The sequence below is a fragment of the Anser cygnoides genome, chromosome 10 (genome assembly GCF_040182565.1).
Source record: "Anser cygnoides isolate HZ-2024a breed goose chromosome 10, Taihu_goose_T2T_genome, whole genome shotgun sequence".
Lineage (NCBI taxonomy): Eukaryota > Metazoa > Chordata > Aves > Anseriformes > Anatidae > Anser > Anser cygnoides.
The window spans coordinates 11,974,772-12,001,827 of NC_089882.1; the positions used below are offsets into that span (position 1 = coordinate 11,974,772).

At 59.5% G+C, this 27,056-nt stretch overlaps 2 protein-coding genes across 9 annotated transcripts in view; both read right to left on the reverse strand.

Annotated features, from left to right (window-relative positions):
- Window positions 1-707: 707 nt before the first annotated feature.
- On the reverse strand, window positions 708-6,926 carry CPNE9 (copine family member 9). 6 transcript variants are annotated; one of them, XM_067003449.1, is made up of 20 exons: window positions 6,527-6,926; window positions 5,251-5,291; window positions 5,125-5,171; window positions 4,791-4,894; window positions 4,525-4,564; window positions 3,906-3,982; window positions 3,656-3,719; window positions 3,476-3,579; window positions 3,303-3,407; window positions 2,878-2,919; window positions 2,715-2,790; window positions 2,586-2,639; window positions 2,451-2,512; window positions 2,161-2,207; window positions 1,890-2,071; window positions 1,575-1,702; window positions 1,378-1,480; window positions 1,229-1,286; window positions 1,052-1,125; window positions 708-860 (listed from the first exon to the last, which is right to left on the reverse strand). In XM_067003449.1, the coding sequence occupies exons 1-20, from the start codon at window positions 6,601-6,603 to the stop codon at window positions 708-710; spliced, it is 1,638 nt and encodes a 545-aa protein (XP_066859550.1). In that variant the 5' UTR covers window positions 6,604-6,926. The 6 variants fall into 6 exon arrangements, with proteins under 6 accessions (XP_066859550.1, XP_066859549.1, XP_066859546.1 ...); XM_067003448.1 differs by having other exon boundaries at window positions 2,586-2,790; XM_067003447.1 differs by having other exon boundaries at window positions 812-1,125.
- Window positions 6,927-7,066: 140 nt separating this feature from the next.
- Window positions 7,067-27,056, reverse strand: part of MTMR14 (myotubularin related protein 14) — a 30,961-nt gene continuing 10,971 nt past the window's right edge. Inside the window, exons 10-19 of one of the 3 annotated variants that reach the window (XM_067003450.1) lie at window positions 25,338-25,404; window positions 24,330-24,415; window positions 23,833-23,909; window positions 23,555-23,591; window positions 22,337-22,407; window positions 21,666-21,715; window positions 21,312-21,450; window positions 18,394-18,570; window positions 10,416-10,571; window positions 7,067-7,432 (exon numbers count right to left, since the gene is read on the reverse strand). In XM_067003450.1, the coding sequence (XP_066859551.1) occupies window positions 7,255-7,432; window positions 10,416-10,571; window positions 18,394-18,570; window positions 21,312-21,450; window positions 21,666-21,715; window positions 22,337-22,407; window positions 23,555-23,591; window positions 23,833-23,909; window positions 24,330-24,415; window positions 25,338-25,404 (1,038 nt within the window). In that variant the 3' untranslated portion in view covers window positions 7,067-7,254. The other 2 variants (XM_067003451.1, XM_067003452.1) reach the window with 2 other exon arrangements.

Here is a 27,056-nt window from a genome sequence, read left to right on the forward strand (position 1 = left end):
GGCACCGGGACGGGACCCTACGGGAACCACCCGGACGGGAACCACCGGGACCGGCACCGGGACGGGAAACACCGGGATCCCCGGGGCGGCACCGGGACGGGACGGCAGCCACCGGGACGGGACCCTACGGGAACCGCCGGGATGGACGGGACGGGACTCACCGGCACCGGGACCTAGCGACACCGGCACCTTCACGGGATCCACCCGGGACCGGCACTGGGACGGGGCGGGAAGGGAAGGGGCTGACACCGGGACCCACCGGCACCGGGATCCACCGGGACGAGACTGAACGGGACTCCCGGGGCAGCACCGGGACCCACCGGCACCGGGATGGGACCCACCGGGACAGCACCGGGGCTGGCACTGGGACGGGGCGGTACCCGCGGGACGAGGACCCACCGGCACCGGGACTGGAACCGGGACCGGGACCCCCCGGGACCCTCCCCGAGTCCCTCCCCGTAGCACTACCCCGGCGCAGTCCGGTTGCAGCGCTTTATTTACAGCCGGTACCGCCGGTACAGCCCCGCCGCGGCCCGGGACCCCCCCACCGAGGGCTGCGGGGACCCGGCGGAGCCAGGCAGCCCCGCACCGGCAGCCCCGCACTGGGGCCTCCCCGGTGCCCACCGGCCCCGGGCTCCCCCGCGGGGCTCCCCACGCCGTGACGGAGGGAGCGGGGCCGGTGCCCCGGTGCCAGCCCCGGTGCGGGGCTACTGCGGGTCGGCGCGGCGCGGCTTGATGTCGCGGGTCTTCATGTAGGACAGGAGCTGCTCGGGGATCTCGGCCAGCACGTCCTTGGCCAGGCGCGCCATGCTCAGCACCTGGTTGCCCGAGTCGTCCACGTAGTCCCGGAACGGCACGAACTGCGGGAGGAGGCGGCGGGCACGGCCGGGAAACGGCCCTCGAGCCCTGCCCCGCGGCACGGGACGCAGCCCCGCGGCCGCCCCGTGCCACCGGCCGTGCCTGCAGGAGGCTGCTCGAGGGCACGAGGGCAGCGTGGGCCTGGCCCCGCACCACCACCACCACGTGCCCGGCTCCCACACGATCCCGTTACCTGCACGATGTCCCTCTCGGCGTAGCGTCCCCGCGAGGACACCCGCACCTCGTCGCCGTCCAGCTCCTCCATGGCTGGGGGGCAGCGCCGCTCAGCGCCCCGCGTGCGGGCAGCGCCCGTGTCCCCCCAGCCCCGTCCCTTCCTCCGGGCCGCCCCGGTGCCCCGAGCCCTGCTCACCGTCGAATTCGGCCGGCCCCACTCCCACGATGATGATGGACATGGGCAGCGCCGAGGCCTGTGGGGTGGAGGCGGAGGGGCAGCGGGGGCGGCACCCCGAGTATTTGGGGTGCCCGGGACCCGGTGGCGCGGCCGCGGGGCGCACTCACGGTGACGATGGCCTCCTTGGTCTGCAGCATGTCGGAGATGACGCCGTCGGTGATGATGAGGAGGACGTGGTACTGGGAGCCGTCCGTCACCTGGGCGGCTGTCCTGCGGGCACAGGGGGCACGGGCTCCCTCCAGCAGCCGGCCCCGTGTCACCTCGCCGCGCGGGGATGGCGCGGGGACAGCCCCGCGGCGCTCACCCGGCCACCTGGTTGATGACGGGGGCGAAGTTGGTGGGCCCGTAGAGCTGCACGGTGCGCAGGCTCTGCAGGTAGGACTCGAGCACGCCCTCGATGCCGGCGCAGCTGGGGTTGTCCTCGTTGTTGTTCTGGGGGACACGGGACGGGCGCTCGGGGCGGGGGCACAGCTCCCCCGCTCCCTCCCACGGCTGCGGGGCAGGATGCGGCCAGGCCGGGTGCTTCCCCGACCCAGGGACTGCCCCCCCTGCCTGGGAGCTGTGCCTTCACCCTCAGCCCTGCCCCGCGGTGGGGCTCCCCCCGAGCCCCGGAGCGCACCAGGGGGAACTGGTGGGAGATCTTGCCGTCGGGCGGCAGCTTGGCGCCGAAGCCGTAGGCGGGGAAGAGCTTGTCGCTGTCGTAGTCCTGGATGATCTCCCCAACGGCCTTGAGCGCCAGGGCATAGGCGCTGAGCTGGTAGGGGCTGGCGTAGTGCAGCGAGGTGGGCTGCGACGGCATCCCTGCGGCACAGCGCCCGTCGGCACCACCCTGCCGCCGCCGCCGCCACCGCCGCCCCCCCGGTCGGCCCCCTCCCGGCCGCCGCGCTCACCGTTGGAGGCCGTGAAGTCGATGGCGACAGTGAAATTCAGCTGGGTCCTTGGAGGGAGAGCGAGGGAGGCCGCTGGCCCCACGGTGCAGGGGTCCCGGCTGCCAGCCCCCCGGCACAGTGCGTCCTCTACCCGTGCCCCCCAGCCCCATTGCTTGGCCCCGTGCCCCAGCCAACACCCGCAGCCACCATCTCGGCACCCCCAGCCTGTGGTGTCACCGTCACTGCGGTCCCGGCCCCCGTCCCGGTGCCCTGGGTGCCTCGGGAGCCTGGGGACACCCGTCCCCACTCACCCGCCTCGGATGTAGTCAACGAAGGTGAACTCGGACTCGACGGAGAAGGAGAGCAGAGTCACCTGCGGGCACGCGGGGTCAGGACCATGCCCCCACCCCAGGCAAGAGACCTAAAAGCGCCCCAGCCCCACTCACGGTGCCGGAGTTGACGTATTTCTTCTTCTTGCACTTCTTCCTAGGGTTCAGCACCTGTGGGCATGGGCAGGTCCCACTGTGGGGCTCCCAGCACCCCCGGAACGCCCCTCCTGGCCGTACCCCCCCTACCTCATACACCGTGAACTGGCTCTGTGCTCGGGACAGCTCCCGGTAGCTGGTGGCAAACTCCCCGATGAAGTCGTGGCTGCGGGGGGGGAGTGCGGGGGCCGCGTGTGGCACGGGGCGAGGGGCGCCCCGACGCCCGCCCCTGCCCCTGGGGGCACGGCCTCACCTCCCGTCGCGGTCCCAGTCGTACACGTCGATCTTCACCGTGCTGGAAGCAAAGCGGGGCTCAGGGGGAGCCGCCGGCACGGCCACCGCGGCTCCGGGGCCGTGGGGACGCCCTGCCCGTGGCACCCGGGGCTCGGCGTGCCAGCGCCGTCAGCGCCGCACCGCGTGCCCGGCCCGCGGCTCTGCGGGGAGGGGAGCGGGGGAATTTGGGTCACGGCAGGGCTCTGGGGAAGGGGGGGAAGCTTTTATGTAATTTGGGTTGCAAAAGAGGGGAAAAAAAAAAAAAAAAACACAATAAGGACCCAATTCGGAGCTGCTGCTGATGGCAGGGCTACACCTGCCGGGGAGACACTCACGCCCTGCCCCGGCCCCACGGCTGCCCCACGGCACCGTCCCCATCCCCTCGCCGGGTCCCCAGCCCCTCACCGGTCGTAGTCCCCGTTGCAGAGGGCGCGCACGGGGATGGTGAAGGGCTGCCACACCGGGTTGAGCGTGTTCTTCACCACCTCCGTCTTGTGGCAGATGGTGAAGCTGCGGGGACAAGGCAGGGTCAGGGCGCGCCGCGCGGGGACCCGGGTGCCCCGCGGCCCCGTGCTCACGTGCCGTCCTCGTTGCTGCGGTAGAAGACGAGGAAGGGGTCGGATTTCCCGAAAAAGTCCTTCTTGTCCAGCTTGTTGGCGCACAGCTGCATCGTGACGATGTCCTGGGGACGAGGACTGTCACCTCGGGCCGGCTCCTCGCCCGGTGCCCCAGCAGCGCCCCAAAGTGCCAGCGCTCACCCTGCAGTTGCTCAGCTCCTCGGCCAGCAGCAGGATGGTCCCGCACCGCTTCCCTGGGACCCCCCTGTGACAAGAGGCCAGCGTGGGGACGGTGAGGACAGGACGGGGCAGGACGCGGGGTGCTCTGCGTGACCCCATGGTGCTGGTGCCTTCCCCCGTGCGCAGCGGGACCGTGGGGGTGTCCCCAGGTGGGGCGGGTGGCCGGGGGCACGGTGCGGGACCCCCGACCCCACCGCGGGGTGCGACTCACGTGAGGGCTCTCTCCAGGCGGCCCCGCTGGGACCCGATCACCTCCCCCAGTGCCACGAACGCCTGCCCCAGGAAGTCCTGCGCCCCGAGCAGAGGGTGTTAAACCTGGGGGCTCCTGCTCGCAGCCCCCCCCCCAGACCCTCACCCATCCCCAGCCTTTGGTCGCCCTGCCCCACAGCCACCCCAAGTACCCCGCACCCACCCTGTCACCCCCACAGGAGTCACCCCCAGCCTAGGACACATCCTGCACACCCAGGTTCGCCCCCATATCCCTGAACTCATCCTGCACCCACAGGATCACCCCATGCGCCCACTCCACATGCCCTGGACCCATCACGTGTCCCCCACCGGAGCCGCTCCACGTGCTCTGGTCCTACCCTGCATCCCAGGACCACCACGCACCCCCCCAGGGGACTGATTTTGCAGCGTGGCAGACACCTACCTTCTGCCAGTCCCGATGCGGCATGGAGAGACAAAGAGCAGGCTGAGCCCCCCGAGGCCAGGGGTGCCTGTCCCACCCGGGAGCCCCCTCAGGGGCACAGCCTTGGGGTGCTTCCACCCCCAGCAGCTCCCACCACGCGGGGACATCACCCCGTGTCCCCCGGCCCCGCGGCGCTCACCTGCTTGTAGATGGAGCAGCTCTTGGAGTCCACGTTGTAGCTGCCGGTGGCAGAGCAGAGCCGTGAGCTGGCACCCAGACACGTCCCCATGTCCCCACCCGGCACTCGGGGACCCCCACTGGCCCCACACAACATTTCCAACCCCTTGGCCCCTCCGCGCTGTGACAATTTTCATTGCCTCGGTGCTTTGTCACGGTGTCCCGTGGGCTGCCCACAGGGGCTCAGCACCCGTACCCCATTGTCCCCGTGGGTGCGGAGGCACTCACACGTCGAAGCGGAGGTTTTGCTTCTCCTCGAAGTAGTAGTCGAGGACAAACTTGCGGACGAAGTCGGGGTTCAGGGTGTTGTCGATCACCTCGGTGCGCCCAAACTGCGGAGAGAGGGGTGAGGGCGGCCCCTTGCCCGCCATCCCTCCCCATGGCAGCTGCCCCAGCACTAATCCCGCGGGGATTAGCAGCGAGGAGGGATCATTAGCGTGGAAGTCGGTGGCCATATGGGCCCATTTAACCGAGCCGGGGATTAGCCAGGAGCGGGCACGCTGGGGGCTGCAGCACCCCTGGCATGGGGTAGGGGGGACAAGGTGAGAGACGCAGCGCTCACCTCCTTCCACTCGCTGCTCCCTGCACCCTGCACGAAGAGGACGACCACTGCGGAGAGAGGAGCGGAGCCATGCCGTGCCTTGCCACGCTGCGCTCGCACCGCCGGCAGCACGCCCCTGCCACCCACCTGGGTCAGACTTGGAGAAGGTGTCCATGTCCAGCAGGTTCCTGGGGGGACGGAGCCACGCGTGAGCGGCCACGCGCTCCCTGGGTGCCAGCACCCAACCTGCTAGGGGTCCCCGTGTCCTCCCCGGGCTGGGCTTTTGGGGGATGGCACCGTGCTGTGCCGGCACTCGGGGCCGAAAGCCCCGCAACCCGTGGGACACGGGCAGGAGGCCGGGTGGAGGGAGCTCGTCGGGACGGCGAGGAGCAGCGTCTCCAGCGCTGACAGTGATTGAACATGACAGGAACCCATTTACAGGACGAAACCTTCCCCGGTGCTGCCGGCGACGGCTGAGCACCCGCCGCACCCCGGTAGCGGGAGTGCAGCTAATGGAGAGCGCAGAAGTGAGAAGAAAGCAGACACTTAGCAGGGGCCGGGCAGCCCGCGGGGGCCAGCCCGCACCGCCCCATGGCCCCCCAGAGCAGCAGATGCCGGAGCACTTTGATCGCTGCCGTTGTTGTGGTTTGACACCGGGGAGAGCCGGGGGCCGCGAGCGGCTCTGCTGGGATCCTTCCTGCACCCTGGTGCTCAGCCAGCTGCCCTGGCCCAAGCGGGCAGGGCCAGGGGGCAGAGAGAAGCCCCCGCCAGGCTTTGCTGGCAGCCCTGGATGGAGCTGAGCCCTCGGGGGGCTGCAAAGCTGGGGCCTGGCTGTGCCCTGGCCCCTGCCCGGGGATGCCAGCGCCCACAGCCCCTCCGCCCGCTGCCCCGCGGGGCTGGCAGGCAGGGAGGGGGCTCAGCTGGGACCCCTGACGCATCTGCAAGGAGGGGGCACAGCAGCCCCCTGCCCAAACGTGGTCCGGAGCTGGCAGGGAGGACTTCGGGGCCACACCGGGCAGGGCGGTTGATGGGGGCAGAGGCCTTCCCTTGTCCCCCAGCACAGGGGACGCTGCCGGTGCCGGTCCCCGGGGGCAGGACCCCCGCGCAGGGCCGTACGTGGCCACCCGCAGCCGCCGCTTGCCCCGCGGTCCCCGCTCAGCCGGAGGCACCGAGCAACAAACACCCCGGGGCTGCGGGCACCGAGCCGGTCCCGCCGCGCTGCCCCGCGCACGGCCGGCACCGGGCAGGGCACAGCCGGGCTCCCGCTCCCGGTCCCGGCCCGGAGCCCCGGGCAGCTCCGGGCGCCGGGGTTGGCGAGCACCGAAGGGGAGCAGGCGCAGGACGCGGGGCTCCCGGCGCATCCCCCCCGGCACCGCCGCTCCCACCCGTCCCCCGGCACCGAGCCGCCCCGCTCCCGGCTCACCGGCAGGACACGGTGAGCTCCACCTTGGTGCCGGGCACGCTGCCGGCCGCCGGTTCCAGCGCTCCCGGAGACGCCATCCCCGTGCGGGCGCCGCCGCTGCTCCGCGCCGCCTCCTCCCGCGCCGCCGAGGCGGGCGCGCCCGGGGGCGGGCACGGGCACGGCGGCCCCGGCCCCGGCGGCAGCGCCGCCCCGGTGAACGGGGGGCTCGGCCCCGGGCACCGGTACGGAGAGGAGAGGCGGGGGGGACACCCGGTGGGCGACGCGGCTCGGCCCCGCCGGGAGCCCCCGCCGCGGGTCGTGGCCCGGGGGATGGTCGGTGCCGGCTCCCGTCCCGTCGGGGCTCCCGTCTGCAGGCGCGGGCTCGGAGCTATTTCGGTGCCGCCGCTCCCGGAGCGTGGGCCGGGCTATTTATAACCAGCGGCGCCCCCGCCGGAGCCGCTCCCGGCGCCCGGCTCCCCCGCGCCGCCGCCGCCGCCGCCCCCCGGCTCTGCCCGCCGCCCGCCTCCCCCCGCCCGCAGCCCAGACACGAAGAGGCGGAGGGGCGGCAGAGATGGCTTTACTGCACCGGGGGCCCCGCAGCCCCCCCGCCGCTCCCCCGGACCCACGCAAGGGCGGCCGTGAGCCGGAGCCGGGTGCGGGGTCCACGGGGGCCGGCGTGTCCCCAGGGCCGGGGGTCCCGGCTCGCCCCGGGTCTCCTCCAGCCAGCGGTCGGTCCAGGAGCCGGGCGCTCAGAGCGTGCTGCTGCCTCTCAGTCCCACGCCCCGCACGAACTGCTCGAGGAGCCCCCCGATGGCCCCCGAGGGGCTGGGGGGCACGGCCTTGAGGCCGATGGTGCGGCTGTAGCTGGCCAGGAAGGAGGAACGCACTTCTTCCAGCCGGGACTCGCGGTCACTCGCCGACACCAGCCTAGGAGACAGAACGGGGAGGTCAGCGGCGGCGGGCACCCCGCTCCCGGGGCTGCGTGGGGGGACAGGGCTTGGGCTTGGCCCCGGGATCCCGCAGCGAAGGTGGCCCCTGGTGCTGCTGCCCCCTGAGCTCGGCAGCTCTCCCCTGGTGTCCTCCTCCACCACCACCCCGCTCCTCCCCGCGGGCGCACACAGAAATCGCCGCTTCGGCCCAGCGGGCGCCGGCTGCCGTCAGCCCCCCCGTGCCAGCTCCCTGCCTTTCTGTGTTTCCAGATGGAGCCCGTCCACAGCTGCCGTGCCTGGGCAGTTGCTTCCACCCCGCTTCCACTCGTCCCTCGCTTCCCAGCCTCTGGCTGCCCCTTTGTGCACGCCTGCAGGCACACGGAGAGCTTTGGGGCAGGGAGCAGGTGCCAAAATTCAGGGCGGGAGGGGAGCTGAGATGTGTTACCGCTGCACATGGGCAGGATGGAGCCTGCAGAGGACGGCACAGTGTCCCCCAGGCCCCGCTCTCCTCTCCAGCTGGGCTGTGCACCTGGCTTAGCGCACAAAGAGGGGCAGGAAGGCAAGGTGTCCGCCGGGGGAGCAGCGGAAGGCAAGGCAGCCCTTCAGAGGCAGCCCGAACCCGGCCTCCGCGCCGTGCCCACGGCCCCCGGGGGAGAGGAAGGCGTTCCTCAAAGGTCGCCCCAAGGGCACCGCGCGAGCCTCCCCATCAGAAATTCTCTTTCATCTCCCCCAGCGCCCGGGCCCGGCTATAAATTGGCACAGCTAATTTGAACGGGAGCGTTAACCACCCACAGCCAGCAGCTTCGGTCCGGAAACGGCAGCGAGAGGATGCGGTGGGAGGGCTGTAAACAGCGAGCGGGGCTGCGGCAGGCAGCCCGGCCCGTGTTTACAGTGCCTGATAATAAGGAGAAGCCAGAGGGCAAAGTAGAAAGGCAACATCTCTAAACACGGGAAAAAAAAAGACGCTTTTTGGTAAGCTAATTAGAAGGCAGAGCTCGCCAACCTGCTAGCATTAAAAATAAGCTGCAGGAAAGCAGGGCTTGCTTGCACCTCGAGTTCAGCGATCTTAAATCCTCTGCAGACGCAGAGGTAAGAGAGGCAAGCGAGGGCGGGCAGCAGAGCTAGGTCCTGCAGCTTCTCGCGTTCACACCTCTGCCCAGGGCAGGCTCTGTGTTCAGACAGCTCCTTTCAGAGAGTGAGAGACTGCAAGGCGTGGGTTTGGCCAGCTGGCCGCTCAGTGCCACCTCGGTGCCGAGGTCCAAGAGCGGGGCTGGGCGCGTGTCCTGGCCAAGCCCCTGTTGCCCTGCCCTGCTGCACAGCCCCTGGTGCAGGACGAGAGGAGACGGCCGAAGCCCCAGCTCTAGGAGAACCCTGACGAGCCCCACACAAGCACAAGGAAGCAGGGTGTGAAAAGCGTACCTCCACCCCAAACTGCTGTGGTGCCGGTGGAATTGAATCTCTAAAATCTCACTGCTGGGCAAAAAAAAAAAAGGGATAGAACTACAGTGGGCTCCTAAGCAAACAGAGCTGCTGCAGAGCGGAGAGAGAGAGGAGGCCCTGGGTCAGGCTTGAGGCAATCGATATCCACACAATATTGTGTTCCCCTCCAACCAGCCGCCTGCTCCTGCAGCCGAGCAGTCCCCAGCCCAGGAGCACAGCACCCCGCAGCTGCAGCGAAGAGCTGAGCAGGGCAAAGCACCCGTAGCATCTGCTGCATGCCCAAGGGAGGAGCAGCACCGCTGTCCCCCTCCTTTTGAACCTGGCTGGCCCAAGGACCCAGGCTCCAAGCTACAAGAACCCACGGGCAGCTTCAGTGCTGCAGAGCCCAACTTCACGTCGCACTTCTCTACCACATTCCCTGTCCTGACGTTAGCTCCAGCTCCAAGAAGGGTGGCAATGACTCTCACTGCTGAGCAGCAGCCACCTAGCACAGCCAGGCTCAGGGGACAGCAACGCAGCCACTACTTCAGACACGTGCTCTTCAGTCACTTCCAATTCCCCAGCCAGCGGCAGGAGCAGTGCAGCGAGTCCCAAAGCAGCAGGGAGAAGCATCACCCAGCCAGTGATCATCATCCCCAGTGATTCCCCAACCCAGCCAATTCACAGGTCTTCTAAATTCACCGTCACTTGGGGAAGCGGCTCTGCTCCACTCGGCAGGACAGCCCACAGCCCCAAGAGCAGCTGAGCCAGCCCAGGCCGCCTGTTTCACGGGAGACGTTTGTTTTCACCCTGCTCTACCCCCAAAGCCCGTCCTCAGATCTCTGGTTAGGGGCCGGGGGTGTTTGGCGGCACACCTCCAGCCCAGCTAGCTAGCGGCAGGCCCTCATCTGCCATTTCAGCTTCGTGATTGAGAGTGTGCAGCCTGAAGGCACACGCCGAGGTTCTCCTCTAACAGCAATTAAAGCTCAGCTCCCGTCTTTCTGCAGAGGTGACTTTCAGCCTGGGGAGGAAGGCGTGCCTCCCAGCCGCTCTGCACAGCGCCGTGCAGGGGGATGCGGGGGGGCTCTGCTGCCCTGGCCAGGTGCAGCGCCTGCAAACGCTGCTGCATGTGGTCAGACAGAATAAAAGCCCCTCTCCCACTGCAGCAAAGCTCTGAACCCGGCAGGGAGATGTGGAAGAGCAAGATCCAAAAGCAAGAAGGGCTGGGTCACCAGTCCTGCCCTGACAAGCAGGCATCCTCAGATGCGCTAGATTAATGCCCAAATTCACTGTTTTTGGGGAAGAGAGAGAAAGGCCTCCTGCAGAAAGCACCTTGGCAGAGAAGAAGCCGGTTTCTTTCAGAGTCCAGCACAACCAGAGCGCGCTCAGTGCCAGAATTTCTCAGTGACAGCATTTGCAGATGGAAAGCATCAAGGCAGCGAAGACGGGACAGCTTGTTGCGGGCTCCCAGGCTTCTTCGAAAGCACCGGGGTGACAAAGCTCCAGCGCTCGCAGCCAGCCGAGAGCCCCCAGGGGACAGATCCTGCGTTTGAGACACTTACAGGCAAGTGCTAGGGAACTCATCCGGGAAGCTGCAAGGGAGAGAGGCGTCCGCGCTCAGGTTCGCCTGCTCCCGAATGCTGCCACACCCTGTCACCATCTGCCAGCTGCCAAAGTCTGTGGAAACGGAAGATCCGGGCAGAGAATGGTCGGCCGATCTGGGGCAGAGAGAGAGGGAGACGGTGCAGTCAGTCAGGTCACTCAGCCACATGCCTTCCCCTAACGCCGCTGCCAGGGACGCGCAGGGACGGCTGCCAGCAGCGCCCGTGCCAGCAGCTCCGACGCCGTGGGACCAGGGCGCAGCATGCAGCTCCGGCTCGGCCCTGGGCCAAGCCTTTCCTTTGAAAGCGCAGGGAGAGCCGAGTTGGCCGGGGCCGACAAAGCAGCAGAAGTGCCCTCGGGGCCGGACAGGACAAAGCCAGCGAGAAGCAGGTGGCCATGCAGAACCGTGAGACCCGTCAGCAAGGTGCGGCGGCCCCAAATCCCTCAGAGATGCAGATGCAGCGCTGCGCAGGGGACATCCACCCGCCGCTCATTTCAGCTGGCAGCACCTCCCAGGGCCATGGCGAATTGTTACTGTGACTGGGCTGCTGCTGAGGAAGATTTAGAGATCCTTGGTCCACGGCCCTTCGAAAGGAGGTCAGTCCCGAGGCCCTGCCAGCAGCTCCGAACAGAGCCGGTCGCTGCCCCCGGGCACCCGCCCGCCTCGGCACCTGCAGGCTTTTCCAGCCCTGTGTCAGAAGGGCGGGCTGTGCCAGCAGCCAGGTGGCAAAACATCTTTAGGGTAAGAAAAACAGCCAGGAGGAAGGTAATTGTTTGCGATACAAAACCTCCTGCCAAGAAAGGAGGGAGCATGAAACCTGACAAGCGAATCTGAGGCGTCCCTCCAAAATCACCGGGAAGCAGGCACAAGCACTCGAGACGAACCCGGAGCTCTCGGCTTTGGGGGAGCGAGCAATTACTGTGCCCGTCTGCACAGCAGAGCGTACATTGCTGCAAGCACAGCCTGTGGCAGAGATACTCAATTACACACTCCCAAGATCTTCTGGATAATTTATCTGCGATCTGCTGGGCAGCAAGCAGGGCGAGAGCTCCAGCTCCAGCTCTGCCGGGCCAGGTACTCGCACGCCGTCTCCGCAGCTAAGAATAGCAGTGGCGCACTGCAGCTGCTCCCCGAGAGACCAGGGGAACGGCGAGGAATACAGGATCTCCCGCAGCCAGGAGGGCCTCAGCAAGACCGGTGTGAGAGGGGGAAGGCACAGGGGGAAACCTGTTTGTGATCCAGATCTAATCCCCAGGCTGGCATTTAACTGGGCTGATCAATACAGCCAAGCTCGAGAGGTCTGAAATAGGGCCCCGAGCTGGACGCACACACCAGGGGCAGTCCCACAGCTCGTTGCACCAAGCTCCCCATGGCAGCGCTGGGGATCCTGCAGCTGCAGGTCGGGGCATCGCCGCTGTCTGGGAGTTCGGGCTCCAGAAAGGCATCACGGCAGGAAATGGAAGAGCTGAGCCTCACCTGCCTTGCACAGCCCCTGTCCTGAGGCTGCCAGGTGAACCCAGCAAGGCTCAGAGGGGGGATGCGAGTGTCAGCCACTGGGGAGAATGCCAGAGCATGTAAGAACGAGGGCACTTCCCATCTGGGAAGTGGAACAGTAGAACACGCTGTTAGAGATCAGACAGGGCTAAGCTTCCCTGGAACATGAAGAATTCATAAAGGAAATGGAGCAGTTTTTCACTGACATCTCCCCTCTCCCTGCCTTTGCCAGATAAAGCAGAGGAGAGCAGGCAGAGCACTTGGGCCCAGAGCACAGCGCAACGCTGCAAGCACAGCAGGAATAGTGCAGAAAGCCAGGGAGAAGCACACGAGGACTGGAGGAACACTGCTTCAGCACACGGGGAAGAGGAGGCTCTCACCTCCCCTGAGAGGGCTGCACAGCCAGACAGGAAAAATGGGAGCAGCTTGGCTACACGTGCGGTGACCAGAATTTGAGCTAAAGCAGTGAAGAGGTCTATGGGCAAGACAGAGGACAGACATGGACAGCATTACCGTCAGGAAAGTAATGAGTTGCCAAACAGGACAGGCCTGGGGACAGGTTAAAAAAAGAAAAGGCTGTGAGGATGGCAAGCCTGGACAGCAGAAACAGGTGGAGATGGGCTTGGGTACGCAGGACTTCCAGGTGTAGATGAAGAGAGCTGCACAGAGCTCTGCAGCTCTTGTGAAGGGAGTGAGTAGTACCAGGAGGTGCCTAGGAGACTGCCCACATGGCAAACAAAGGAGCAAGAAGTGATCCAGGGCACAGGGACAGCAGAAATGTCACTGCCCTGTATCAATCACACCGGCCAGGTGAGTCTGCGACAAAGGCAAGCAGCAGATCTTTCCTGCTTTGGGTGTGTGGCCTCAGCTCCCAGCTGCTGGGTCACCTCCCCTGGCTGTCAGCTGAGATTACACCAATCTTACACCACCTCCAAGAGGTGGATCAAGTCACCTCTTGAATCTGTTCTTTGACAGGCTGACGAAAGCATCACATCCCTCCTACAAGATGGACTCGGTGGTTCTGTAGCCCTCTAACCCTTCCTGGGGTCCCTGACCCTGCCAAGCAGCTGTGCAAACCTGACAGTGCTGAACCACCACCCGAGCAGGTCAATTCCTTCCGGCCATGCTGCAGAGAAGGGCAGGCGGGTATGAAACTGCTCCATGCCTGGCCCCACAGGACGGGCAACGCGCTCCCAGGCTCCCCATCTCTCATCTGTAACCCACCTGCAGTGAGAACAACGGGGAACCCCACACCCCATAGCACAGCCCCCAGGAACTGCCCGACCGAGCCCATCAGTGCCCAGCTGCCCGACAGCACTCACTGCTTCGTCCTCCCCTCCGGGCTGCTCCAGGCAGCTCAGAATTCATCACGCTACATCTAACCTAACAGCACAGGAGTCCAGGAGATCAAGTCAGCTGATTCTGCCTCTCACCTCCCGGCAGCAGAATAAACACTTGATGATTAATTGAATAAACTGATCATCTCTGCGCTGAGTCCAGGTCTTCTCTCCTGGCCTTAACATCTGAGCCCAGCCAGCAGAGCTAAAACACCACAGCAGGCTCTCTCTCTGCCCTCCTCGCTTCTCAAGGGAGGCTCCTGGGGAAGTGTCACAGCCAACAAACACCTTAAACAGCCCCAGAAGACAGCAGGGGCTGGGTGAGAGAGGCAGGGAAGACAAAGCACAGGGAATTTTGTGCTTGCTGCAAGGACAGTGGAGCTCCTTAAAAGCTGAGCTGGGCTTGAGACCAACGTCTTTAGGCTGACCGGTGCAATCTAGTCAACGTCAGAGGTGAAAATGTCCCTGGTATTTCTGCCCCTGAACTCTCCTGGTAAAATCGTGCCGCAGAGGCCCAAAAGGGGCTTTGCTGATGCCCCGGTGTGAGCTGTGGGTGCTGGGGCCCCAGGCCTGTAGGACCAACAGGTCTGCAACGCATTACAGCCGTGCCAGAGGCTGGCTAGCCGGGGGGGCAGCGCAAAGCAGCCGGGTGACTACAGCAAAGCTGACACGGTCGGGAAAGAGGAGATACAGCAAGTCTTCAAGTTGCCGTATCTGCCACAGACATCTAACGGCAGACAGAAAGAGAATGAAAGTGAGCTTCACACACCCACCTCTTCAGGTCCACGAGTGGGAAGAAACTCCCTCAAAAGTGCAAAATTAACAAAATTAGATTAGCAAAACAGAGATGAGCTGCAAGCTGTTCCTTCACACGAGGAAGGACCTTTAGCGGGCCGCAAACTGGCAATTCCTAGCCTGGAACGGTTCCTTGTAATTAGGTCAGCGCTTCCCATGCAACATGCTGCACATAATAGAGTAGCTCCGAGCCCACGGCCACCCGCTTACCGGAGGAGAGCCAACACCGGAGGCACAGCGACGATCGGGGATCCTTCCGTGCCTTAATACGTAAGCGAGACGAGCGCCAAGTGCCCAGCAGCTCGGCTCTCGTCCTGCCCCGTCCTGCCCCCGCTCACCTGCCCCGTTCCTACATACCCAGGACCGTTTGGGAGGCATTTGGGCAGCAGCCCATTTGCCAGCACACGCTCTGCACCTCGAATTCAGGCGTTCAGAAGGTACCGTGCGCACGGGCGGGCTGGGGCAGCCTGAGCAGAGGGCAGCCAGTCCCTCCTGTGCGTGGGAGCAGTTGGCAAGGAGCGCCTGGCACCGACGGCCCCGGCTGGATCCCAGCCCGCTGGCTGCGGGCTGCGCGGTGCCCTAACAGCCCCATCGCTCTGCCAGCACAACCGCCTGGGACTGCGGCACCGTCACCTGCCAGCCAGAGGGGCCTGGTGAGCCTGGTTTGTGGTCAAATTGTGCAGTAGGGCCAGAAAACCTTGTGAAAGATTCCTGTCCTCCTGCAGTTGCTATCCCAAGTCTTGCTGCTATCACCTCGCAGATACAGCTTCCAAGCCAGGTGGATGTAAGGAGCAAGACATGCGCAGTCACATCACTATCAGAAAGACCCCAAACCAAGGGACAGCAGCTTCTCTGTCCCTCCCTGCACTCCCTCCACTCACGTCTGAACCACCTGCTGCCCTTTAAGCGAGGGACTTCTCTCTGACTGTTGACCAGAGCAGTTCCTCCGCGGTTTAAATCCTGCAGATTTCAACTCTTCAGACCACAGTACTTTGGGTTTTGTTTAATCGACTTAGCAAAAGCACATTCAATCAAAGATTATCCGTCTGCTAATCCACATTAGCGGTGTGTGCACACGCACTAAATCCCTGACACAGATACAGGGTTTTTCTGCAGTGTCATGGGATGCGTAGACCATTAGTGGCTTGCAGACCGTATCCCGTGCTTGCATTTGACACTACTCACTCACACGCGGGCAGTTAGAGCCAACACACGCTATCTGCTGTACTCAGGAGCTCTCGGTTTGTAGAACAAGATGCACCGTGTCCTACCCTGCAAATACTCTGTGCAGTATTTTCACGCATGTTTGCCCTCAGCAGACGTCATTTTACCATTGCACTGGGACAAGCTGGAAAGACAGCCTATTGCGGGTCTGGCGTTCCAGTTTGCCTTTGCCTAACGAGAATCACCCAGGGCCATACAGGCACCCGCGACCTCTGGATGAGAGCAGGACTCAGACGGACTGGCGAGGAGACTGCTGTCACTTGGCTCCTACCAGCTCACCTGGTGTGTGGGACTCTTTCCCTTGGACATCCTGGCTCCTGTGCCCAGGAGCTGCTCATCTCTGACAGCTTGCTTTCCCTTCCCGTCCCCCGCTGAGCTCCCCTGCCTGCCAGCACACGGGCTGGACTGTTTATGTGAATTGCCTGAAGGGTGCCTGCTGGCATTTTACAAGCAACCACTTTTCCTCTACTGCTGCTGCAGTGGTTAAGTGGTTTGTTGCTATGGCCACACAACCAGGATTAGGAAGTCAAGTACAGTAGTTTCTTCATCTTAAGAGCCTGGGGTGTTACCCTGCAGCAGCGCTGGAGAGATAAAGGTATTTTCAGCGTCATGATTAGTCTTTGTGCTCCAGCCTTTCCATCCTAGTCCTTCATTGTTCAAGGGGGGGAAGGGAGAGAATTTAACTCTTCCTCCCACCACAGATACTCCTTCTCCACCCAAAACGGGACTCTGCCTTTCCTTCAAGGGGGAGGGTGGTAGCTGAGGAACTGTGACATCCATCACCTGCACCAGGTTCACTATGTGAATTCAGCCTGACATAGCCACGCTGAGTGACATCTCCTCTCTCTGGAGATCAAACAAACCGTGTTCAGGCCCCAAAAGGTGCAAGCCATGTCAGCTAACGAGGCAATGCACTGCTCAAGTCCTCAGCTAGCAGAGCTGTTACCAGTGTTATCCCGGGGAAGGCAGACAGGGCAGGGACCCGAGTCTGGCTGATCTGGCAAGAGGCTGCGAGGCAAAGGAGGGTAACTGTGCCAGAAGACTTGGTTTGAAAGAGAAGCTCAGTTCAGCTGTTGCCTTGACAATTCCACCCACTCTCAGCAGGGTCTCCAGGCTTACTTCCTCTAGCCGGCACAGAGAGGAGCAGAGGAAACCCAGGTGACACCAGAGATGGAGAAGATGGTGCACGCCCCATCTCCACCCAGCAGGAGCATAGCAGGTTAACCACCTCTGCATACATCTGACTTCACCACTTTGGCCTCACAAATGGTTCCTTTCTCCCATCCCCTTGGTTTCAGGCCTTGCAATGGCATCCCCTTTTATATTCTATTTACTCTCATGCGCTTTTTTTTTTTTTCCAGCTCAGCCTTTCATACTGCCTTGCTCATAAAAGTCAACACGGACTGGGGATGTACTGAGGCACCTTCGCTGCGCTGAAGCAAAGGCTTTGTGTCATGACAGAAGCTAGCATAAAGGTCAGAAAGAAATGCTTAGAGTGAAATTCACAGAACATTTACTTCTTACAATGAGGGAATACTGCAGCTCCTTCTCAAGAGTTACTTATTGGGCACAGTGAAAAGCCAGCCCCTGGGACCATGGCTATGGAAGTAACAAGCTTCCCCATCATGCCCGCCTGCTGCCTTGAGCCCTGGGGATGCTGGTTCTGAGCACCTGACAGCAGTGGGCACTGAACATCCAAAAGTGTATAGACACCTCATCCAGACACAGCCAGAGGGAAGATAATTGCTGGCTTTATCAGCTCTGAGCCCCAGGAGCGCAAATCCCAGGGGCTGTGATCACCCCCTTCCTGCAGAGCTGTTCTGCCTACTCCGATTCTCTTTCTTTTCACAGAGCAGAGTCCAGCTGAAGCATTATGAACAGCTTCTGCCACGGCACTGCTGCAAGCTTGCTACCAGGCACTTCATGCAGCTCGCTATGTCTTGGGAACGGCATGAGACCACACACAGGAACAGTGGCATTGCTGTTATGAACAAGAGCAGACCCCCAAGACAAGCTGCTTTCTCTCTGGTATTTTGCTTTCTTCTTGGGAGACTTGTTTCAGAGAATATAGAGGTGGGCTCCAGCAACAACTGGAAAACATCCTACCGATCTCTTTCCCTGGGGAGATCAGTCACCGTCATTTATGAAAACCGTCGCAATGATTCTTCTCTGGAATCAAGAAGCTTGTTAAGAAGTATTACAAATTTTCAATGCTTTACTTGTTTGTCACTGTTTTGCATGTGATGAGAACGTACTAAAATTTGGCTGGTGGCTGTTCTGAAGGGAATCACTAGAAAAAGACTCATCAGAAAACCTGCAGAGACAACACAAGCGTTTGATGCCATTAACAGCAACCTCTTATCTAAGAGCCTCTTTATCCCCCTGTCAGTCTCAGCACATGGTGTTTGCTCCACAGGCTCTGCTCTTTCTTCCCTAGCTTAGCTCACCGCTCTACTTTGCCCTACCACAGCATCAGGCTTCAGAAGAGTGCCAGAACATCCTTTGTTACGGCACGAGATTAGGCCCACCATCTCCCAGCTGCACAGCGGGAACACGCAGCCTTGCAGGAGGAACCCTTTGGGCTGGCACAGCACCTGCAGCTTGCTCCCAGTAGATCCTACCTCTGCTTCCACCAACGCCCAGATTTTCACCCTGCAATGTCAGAAACGTCAGCAGAGGGAATAGAGGACTGGATAGGTGCAGAGTGAGGTCTGCCTGGACTGAAATGTTTCCTTCCAACCATTGCAAATCCCTGTGGGGGCATTTGACAGAGAGTGCTGTGAGATCCAAGCATGCAGGATGCCAAGAAGCCAGACCTTGTGGAGTAGAGGCATGCACCGAGGACAGGCAGAACACACACCCAGCTGTTATTGGCAGTTCCTCACTCCTCTAAGTGGGCTGAGGCAGGAGCTGGTGTTTAGTGGCAAGTTCCCACACAGTTGGGCTAGTGAGGAAGAGGCCTCCGGAGGCCTGTTTGTAGGTACAAACCCACGTGCTCTGTGGTTCCGAGCTACACAAAGGCAGCCAAGCACTTTCTTTATCCAACTCTCCTTTTGCTGAGAAATGCTCTGCTTCATCCCCTCTCACCTGGATCTGGGCACCTCCAGCGGGCTGCTTCCAATCCTCAGGAAGTTATCAGAATGCGTTGAGGAGGAGGAGCTGGAGGACTTCACTTCCACCATCCCCGCAGAAGGCAGCCTGTCTTCAGACTGCTGCGCCCTGCTCCAGAGCACAGCTTGCGGCGATGATGCACAGCTCTTCCTCCTGTGGGATGGAGGGCCTGGGTGAGAAAGCTGGCTCTCTCACGTTCTCCAGCTAGGAACTCTTTCCACAACAGACCAGATTTTACCCCAGCAGCTAAACTCTTGTTCGCCCTGAACCTGCCTTCCCCCCTCCCAAGGAACAGTGAGTCACAGGCAACGGCTCAGGGACGGGGGCACACCGAGCTCAACACATCTTAGCCCATTCTTTTATGGATCACCATCCACGTGACCTGGAAATCAGAGACAGGAGAATGCATCAGCCCACACACATACAGCGAGTGCTTTGTTTAGTCTAGCTGTAAAAACGCCTCAAGCAAGGGGCCTCCCAGCAGGGAAAGACCATTTCAATCTGCTTCAAACTCTGCAGAGTGTACCAGTCGAGGAGCCCGGCCCAGGTGGGCGTTTTTGTGTACTGATGAGGGTGGCAAGTACACAACACCAGTGTTGTTTTCCCTTTTAGCAATTTCCTTTCGACACCACTGCACTGACCACACGCTCAGAACTGACAATCTCTCTGGTGCATTTCAGTCCTCTTCCTGTCTGTGCTGACAACCCAGAACTGCTCTGGCTTCTTTTCTAGCCGGTGCATTCGGACTTGTGCACAATTCGCTGTCCATTGCTGCATCAGGTCTCAGCTCACATTACTGTCTAGATACATGCCAAACAAGCACACACATTTGGAACTACTCCACATCGCTGCTGCTCCACATTCAGGAGGTTCTACTTTCTTACATATTTTTTCCCCCCTGGAAAAATCCCAAGAATTTTTCACCTTCCGATATCACAGCGAAACGGGTAAAGATATTGCTATGTACACAGGAAAATAGGAAGAAAAAAAAAGGCAAATTAATGCAAAGAGAAGATCCTGTTCTTCCTGGAAAGGGCCCCTTAACTTTGACTGAGATCAAGAACTGTCAGCAAGTGCAGCTAAAGACAGGCTCACTGTACAGTGGGAAGCACGATACCTCCCTTCACTTCTTGAAGTGTGTCCACCCTCAAATATCACACCACAGCCTCTCTCAAGCATTATTCATCTCATGTTATCATAGCTGCCAACATCTCCAAGAACAGCCCGCAGAGACAGGCTCGTACAGCTAACAAACAAAATGCCTCTCCATGCAAGGAGACCTTGAGCCCACTTGTGTTCAGGGCAACACAAAGAAAAATCCTATCTTCCCTCTTAATGCTACGCGCAGCCCAACTCTCTGTCGATCACAATGCTTACAGCAAGCTCTACCTGTTCTCCAGACTACACAGCCATAACAGGCTGCGGGAGGACGTCCGTGCCTAGTTCCCTCACTAAACACTTGTGGCAAGGCTCACAACCTTCCCTTCCCTGAGCTCGTGTCCACGACACGGGCCCAAACCACCAGTGCGGTACTGGCAGCTAGCCCCAACACAACCTGATGGCTCCACCAGGAACAAAAGCAAACTACAATCAGAAAACACATCACAGAAGCAAGCCCTGATACGTACAAGTGCAGCAAATGTCTTGCACCGTGCTCTGACCACTTCGTATCTTGCGATCACATGTAGGCTTTGAGCTGTGGGATCTAGTCTGGGCTGCAGGATCTAGTCTGCATGTCCTGAGCACTCCAGAGCACTGTAAATGCTTCCAGTTTCCTACACCCTGTAGCCAGACAAGTGGAAAGTTGTCCTCTACTTGCTGCACTCACTTTGCTGCGGACAGGTATACTCTGTGTGTTAAAGAGGACTCTGTGATGGACACTTGGCAAATGCAGTTTGGGGGCTCCCCATCACCGTTTTGGGGATTCTTCATTAAGATTATCTCTTCCCCTCTTCAGCTTTTTATAAATTGACTCACAAAGTGCTTTAGAAAGGCTGCTGCCACTAGCATGGCTGCAGGCTCAGTCCCAGAAGACTTCCAGCTGCCTCCAGCACAACCCAGATTTAATTTAAAATAATTGCACTATAAAATAGCATCTTCACATGTGCTGAGGGAGAGGAGAGAAAAATTAAACTGAGAGGGGCAACCCTACAGAAAGATTCTGGAATCCCCAAACAGCACCAGAAACCCCACAAGCAATCACAATGCCTGTCCCAGAGCAGTCACCCTACACCTTCCCCAGTCCCCACTTGCAGGCAGCCACCAGCACCCCCAGGCAACTCCTCTGTGACCCTCTACCAACAGGGAGCACTGAGAATTTCATGTTCTTGCCCCGAAGTATCCCAAAGCAGCACTGCAGACAGCACCCTGCTTCCACTCACACACCTCACGTTAGAGGGGCTTAAGTACAGAGGAGGTTCTTGGCCACCCAGTCCACCTAACACTAACTCAGACAGTACCCTCCCTTAACCTCTTCTATAAACTAAATTTCATTTTAGGGCAACTAAGCTTTCTGCCTCCTTTTTTTCCCTGGGGAGGCTGCTGCCAAATGCCATTCCTCCTGCAGTTCAGAATGAGCTTTTAAAAGTAATGAAATCCTTCATGGATGAAATGTAACAGTGAAGGGTGGGGAAAAAAAAAAGAAAGCAAACTTGAGGAACACCCTTGCAGAAGCCTAACGTGGTCACTAACATGGGGTGGTCTCCAATCCTCGGTGCAGAACTGTAGCATGAATTGTGGCAAAGCCTCTGAGAGCCAAATTCCTCCCTGCACTGTAGAGAACCCATGCCCCAGAGAGCAGACCTGGATGGTGAGAGACTTCAGAGAGATCTTTTCTACAGTGCCCAGAGCCTGCCCCTCTTGTTCTGCAGCCCACTGAGCGGTCATCTCCTCACCATGCTGCCTGGGCCTGTGCTCCTGCTGGCATCAGCTCCACGGCTTCGTAGGTGAAGCTCCCGGCTGCTCCGGGGGAGCTCTCCATCCCCAGGGAGAAGTCGCTGCTCAGGCTCGTGGTGCTGCCTCGGTCTCTCTGCTCTAGAAAGAAGAAAACAGGGCTACCTGAAGGCCAGCCAGGTCTCGCTGACTCCCTCACCCTTCAAGCAATACCCTTTCTATTTGCTCTAGGGCCTCGTGGTTGCGAGCCCCAAGGGAAGCACACCCCTGTGCAATCCCCTTGGTGCTGGGAACCCAAGCCCCCAAGCGACCATTACCAGCACCCCAGGGCGCTGATGCTCAGCGGCAGCACTCACTGAGCATGCAGATCTCCTCCAGGGTGAAGCCAGGTGACAAGCTCTTCCTCCTGGGGAAGAAAAGACAGGGTTACCTCGGGCACGCTCCAGCGCTGCGGGGAGGCTGGCCGCAGCCAGGTCTCTGCAGCATGCGGCGGGTCGGAGCAGCGGGAAGCCAGCTGTGCAGGGACAGAGGGGAGGGGATGGGGCCGGTGGGAGCTCTCTGAACAGCCCCAGCCCACACCCCCCGTGCTCTGACAGGCTGCAGGCAGTCACCTGCTACCTCGGAGCCCGCAGCCTCCTCCAGGGTGGGCTATGTTCCCCTCTGCCCCTCCTGAACTAGGGGTTAACCTTTAGCAGCCTGCTAAGAACCAGCCGTCCCTGCTCCCCCCAGCAGTGCAGGACGGACCCTGCCGCGCAGCCTGCTTGAGCCAGAGCCCACGTCTCTGGGTTCATCCGTGCTAAAGCAGCCATGGATAATCATTAAGCAGAGAGCCCAGTTCAGCATGGACAGGTTTTCAGAGCACATCGTGGCACCTCACAAGCCTCGGCCCCGTTTTGCAGCCTTCAGAGTGCAGAATAAATTAAAGAAAACTGGGCCAGGACACCAGGGCCTCGAGCTCCCCAAAGGAACAGCACTAACAAGCTGCCTGGCTCTGCAGCCCATGCAGCAGCAAGCAGAGGCTCCTTACCTCTGTGACTTCACAGCAGAGAACTCCTCAGAGGTGATGTGCTTCAGAAAATTGAAGCAGAAAAAGAAAATCTGAGCAAAGGGAGAGAGAAGAGCTGTTCAGGAATGAACCCGAGGCTTCATGCAGCCTCTTATCTTGGTGGGGAGGTGCTGGCAGGAAGGAGATAGCAAGAAATCTGCAGCTACTAGACTCCAGGTGCCACGGGCTGCCACCATCCCGTCCTTCTCTTGCTTGTAAAACTGACCCTCTGTACCCCGCCACAGGGAGGCCCAGAAATGAAGGTGCATGACAGGTCTCCTTATCGACACCTTGCACACATGCCACAAGCACACAGCATATGCTCATGCCACCAACGCAGAACAGAGCAGACCCGGCCCCCAGCAGCTGTTTATACATCCAGGTAAGCAGCAAACCCAGCTGCCGACTGGGGTGAGTGATACTAATACAGGGTCCTGAACCCCCGAAAGGTGGAGAGCAGGCCAGAGCTCCAGCTCTGCTTTCTCCAAGGTGTGTGATACCGTTCAGAGGCAGGAATTCCCTAGTGAGGCTACAGTCTGAGGAGCAGGGGATTAGCTTTAGGGTTAGACATACTTCCCACCTCTTGATCTCTATCCAAAAATGACATTGCAATGTACTGCAACTACAGTCAGAGCAATCATTGTGTTTTTGTTTTTTTTTTTTTTTGCTTTGATTTGAACAGAATTAACCCACTAAACTGCCTCCCAGACCCATCTGGGCACTGCCAGACACACACCCTGGAACCAGCACAAGCGGCTCCACCAGCCTGTAACAGCACGCAAAAGCCACATGCAGCTGCAGCACCCAGGCAGGAGAGCTGGCATGCAGGACAAGCACACGAGACTACACAGCTTTATTTCCAAGCTCCCAGGAGTCACACACCTTAAGACTCTCTTCTCATTGCTGAGCTGAATAGCAAGCCCTAGCAGCCTTTCACCAGGGGCCTATAATGGCACTGTGGGGAACCAGCAGGACTGACACCCACCAACCAAACCACCAGAAAAGCATTCCCACACCTTACGGATAAGGAATTGACAGGGGAAGGCTCCTACCTCACATCTGCAGCACCTCAAAAACCCTTTTAGAGCCCATCCAAACCAGTGATATTGCCATGAAGCAGACAATGAACACTGCTACCATAAACAAGTATCCTGAGAGCAGAAAGCGATGCTGAGGCATTGCCCCAGACGAGACACTCACCTCTTCTCCTTTACTGAGTCGATCGACTAACATGTGCCTGGAAAGAGAGTAAGGGAGGGAGGTCAGTCACTTGCCAGAAAGCAGAATCGGAACAATGCAAGAACAGCCAGGTGACTAATCCTCCAGATAGAAAATGCATTAGCCTCTTTTTGTCACAGCTCAGTGAGAGATGCCCCACCATCTACCTTGGGCTGTGAGCGAACACCAAAGGTGACCCTCTGAAGGCTTCTCCCCTGCTGTGTGGGGTTACATAAACAAATAAACCTTAATGTGCCTACCCGAAGAGAAACCAGTCATAGGCCACTGTCAGGTAGAGAATCTCAGACGGCTCCAGGGACACGTGGATCAGCCCATCCTGCAAGGCAAATGAGAAACAGACTTCAGGCAGCAGCCCTGGAGACTGGAACTTGGTGTTCAGGATCTACAGAGAGCTGGCACGGTGAACCGAGGTGCCCAGAGCTTGCTCTGCCTCCAGCACGAGTTGAACACCCTCCTGGTTACAGAACACTAGCTCCAAACTCTGAGCATCTTTGCAGCCTACAGGACAGAGAATCCCCTGAGCAGAGCTGCAAGCGCCTTGCTCCAGCTGCCTGTGATGCTGTGCCTGACGGCAGGACAGCACGTTGGGCTCCACTTTGAAGCCAATCCACATCCCCTCTGAAGGCAGGATGAGCAAAAGAAACATTAAGTGCTCCAGCACCACTTTCTGGTGACACAGTCGCTCACCCTCCGAGCAACCACCCCCAGAAGCAGAGCAGGTCAGGCAGGTACTCACAGCCCATAAGGAGAGGCGCAATAAGGAGATGAAGAGAGGAGTTCGATCCCAGCCGGATATACAGTGCACCAGCAGCCCGCTGTCATCTGTTACAGGTGGGAGTGGGAAGGAGAAGGAAACAAAAACATGTAACAAGAGCAAAGACTTTTCTTTATGGCAAATCCGCAGTGACAAGCTATTCTCCATCTCCCCAGCCTGGGCTCAACAACAGAGCTGAGCCACCAAGCCAGAACATTTTGTCTTGAATATGGCAGCCAACAAATTGCTCAGAGTGTCCTGGGCTGTCAGCAGCCCCAGCTGATGTGCTGTCCTGGTTCTGACAGCTGCTCAGGACACGCAGTCACTAGGTATGAGCATCATTTTGCTGCCCAAAGCATACACCCCTCCAGTCGCAGCCCATTATCACAATCTATCCCCACAACAGAAATAAACCTGCTCCAACTGACCACTTTCTCTCAGCCTCACCAACCTTCCCACTGCTACAAACTGATCAGAGGCACACGCAGGGAACCGAACTCCTGCGCTCTCCAGAACATTTGCAGCGTGTCCCAATGTAACTGCAGGAAAGTCTGCAGTTTGCTGGGTGGGCAGAGCCAGCCGTGGCTCCATCTATCCAGCAGTGCTACATATAAAGTCACTGTGCCTGGGAATGGGATGCCAACAAAGGGCAATATACCCCCTTCAAGGGGTGGCTGTGATGACAGAGGATGTAAGGAGCTCCAACAGCTGCCTAGTGAGACTCCAGATAAGGGGGACAAAATACAGACACATGGCAAGTAAGAGAGACAACAAGGAAAGGAGCAAAAAGGAAAGGGATCAGCAAGTCCCTCTCTAGGAGGGGAGCTGGAGCCCTGAGACTCTAGGACCATCACCCTGTTCTGAAGAGAGAGAAGGGCAGCTCTCCATACAGGGGCTCTTCTGCATTGGGAACCGATCCACAGCTGCACTATCAGCTTCTGGAGGAAGCAACTGCTGCTAGACTGCTGGGAGGCAAGGAATGCGCCTTACCATCACTATTGATGATAGAGATCAGCAGCTTCAGGTAGTTCTGCGTCTGCTGCACGAGGTCCCAGCTCTGTGCCGAAAGAGAAATGTTGATGGTAAGCAAGAGGCTGCTCTGCAGTTCTGAGTTTGCCATACTCTTGGTTTCTCTATCCAGAGAAATAATTCCATGGCCATTTGTTACAGTGACAGGCTTTCCTCTTGGTCAGTCCTCTAACCACTCCCCACATCCTCTGAGAAAAGCCCTCTGCAACAAGAGGCCAGGCAGGACAAAGTATTAAAAAATAAAAGGCCACGGCTACTGCCTGCCTGGCTGACACAGAACCTGCTGCCTGCAGCCCCAAGGCCCCAGGCAGACCATGCTCGGAGGTACTGAAGCGAGCTGGAAAACACCTGCGGAGCGCTGACCCAGTTCTGCAGCCCCCCGCACGCGTGCACTTTACAAAGTGTCTCAGCAGCCACGTTACAGCTGCGGACGTGATGCAAGGAGCAGGACGGGACGGGCAGGCCAAGGTCAGCATCCCGTCCCCACAACTTGAGCCCTTTTGGTGCAAGTGACCCCTGCGGGCTGCCCAAAGACCCACTGCAGGCTTACTCGTGCTGATGCCAGAAGGAATCATCCCATCATCCTGTCTCTCTCTACACCACAAACCAGAAATTTTCATTCAGTTGCCCCACATACAGCTTGAAGCTTGCGCTTGGCAACAGCTCTGCCCAATAAAGCACCTAATCTAAGGGTGACAGTTCATCATTCCTTTGGCAGCGTGTTCCAAGACAAATCCTCAAAAAAAACATTCAGGACTGCTTTCCTCATTTGTATGCCTGATTTCAGACTTCAGATACTGCTTCCTGTGCAGCTTTTCTTCCCTAAATTGAAGGGTGCTTTAGAAGTAGTATTTTCATAGAATTACAGAATATCCGAGTTGGAAGGGACCCACAAGGATCAGAGTCCAACTCCTGGGTCCCCAAATGACCACCCCAAAAAAAAATATCAGATCATGTGTCTGAGAGCGTTGTCCAAACACTTCTTGAACTCTGGCAGGCTCAGTGCCATGAACGTACTTACACATTAATCAAGTCAACCCCCAAAATACCGCTGTGATTAGCTGAAGAGACTGAGAACTTCAGCTTTAAGCACAGCACCTTCTCCAGTCCTCAGATCATTTCTGCATCTATTTTCTTACATGCTCTTCAATTATTAATAACCTTTTCAAAATACTGGCTGCTCAGTATTTTAGTGAACAAGTTTCTAGTCATAAACAAACCGTGGTCCCAGTAGGCCTGCGCGTCAACACTGCGAGCTACTTTTCCGTGACTCTGCTTGTGCTGGCACTCCCATTATTTTCGTCACTGACAAACAAGCACCGGCCGAGCACTTGGAGCTCTGCTAGTTCTGTGCTGCTTCCAGCCGCAGGGTGCAGGAGTACGACACGCTCCAGCATGGCCAATCCTACCAAAACCTGGAAGGACTGGCAGATCCACCATGTGAAATGGTGTGCAATAATTAACGCAAGGTGATGTGAGAATCGACGTAAACCTCTAAGCTTGGGCAAACCTAAGAGTTCAATCGTCATTGGTGACGCTGTCGCAGTAAGAAGCAATGCAGATGTGGTCAGTTACGATTTTCTCCTTTCCTATAACAGGATAAACACCTTGCATAGACCCTAAGAAGGTGCCTAGTTATGTGGCTACTGCTCACATAAGGGAAGGCTGACATTTTCATGT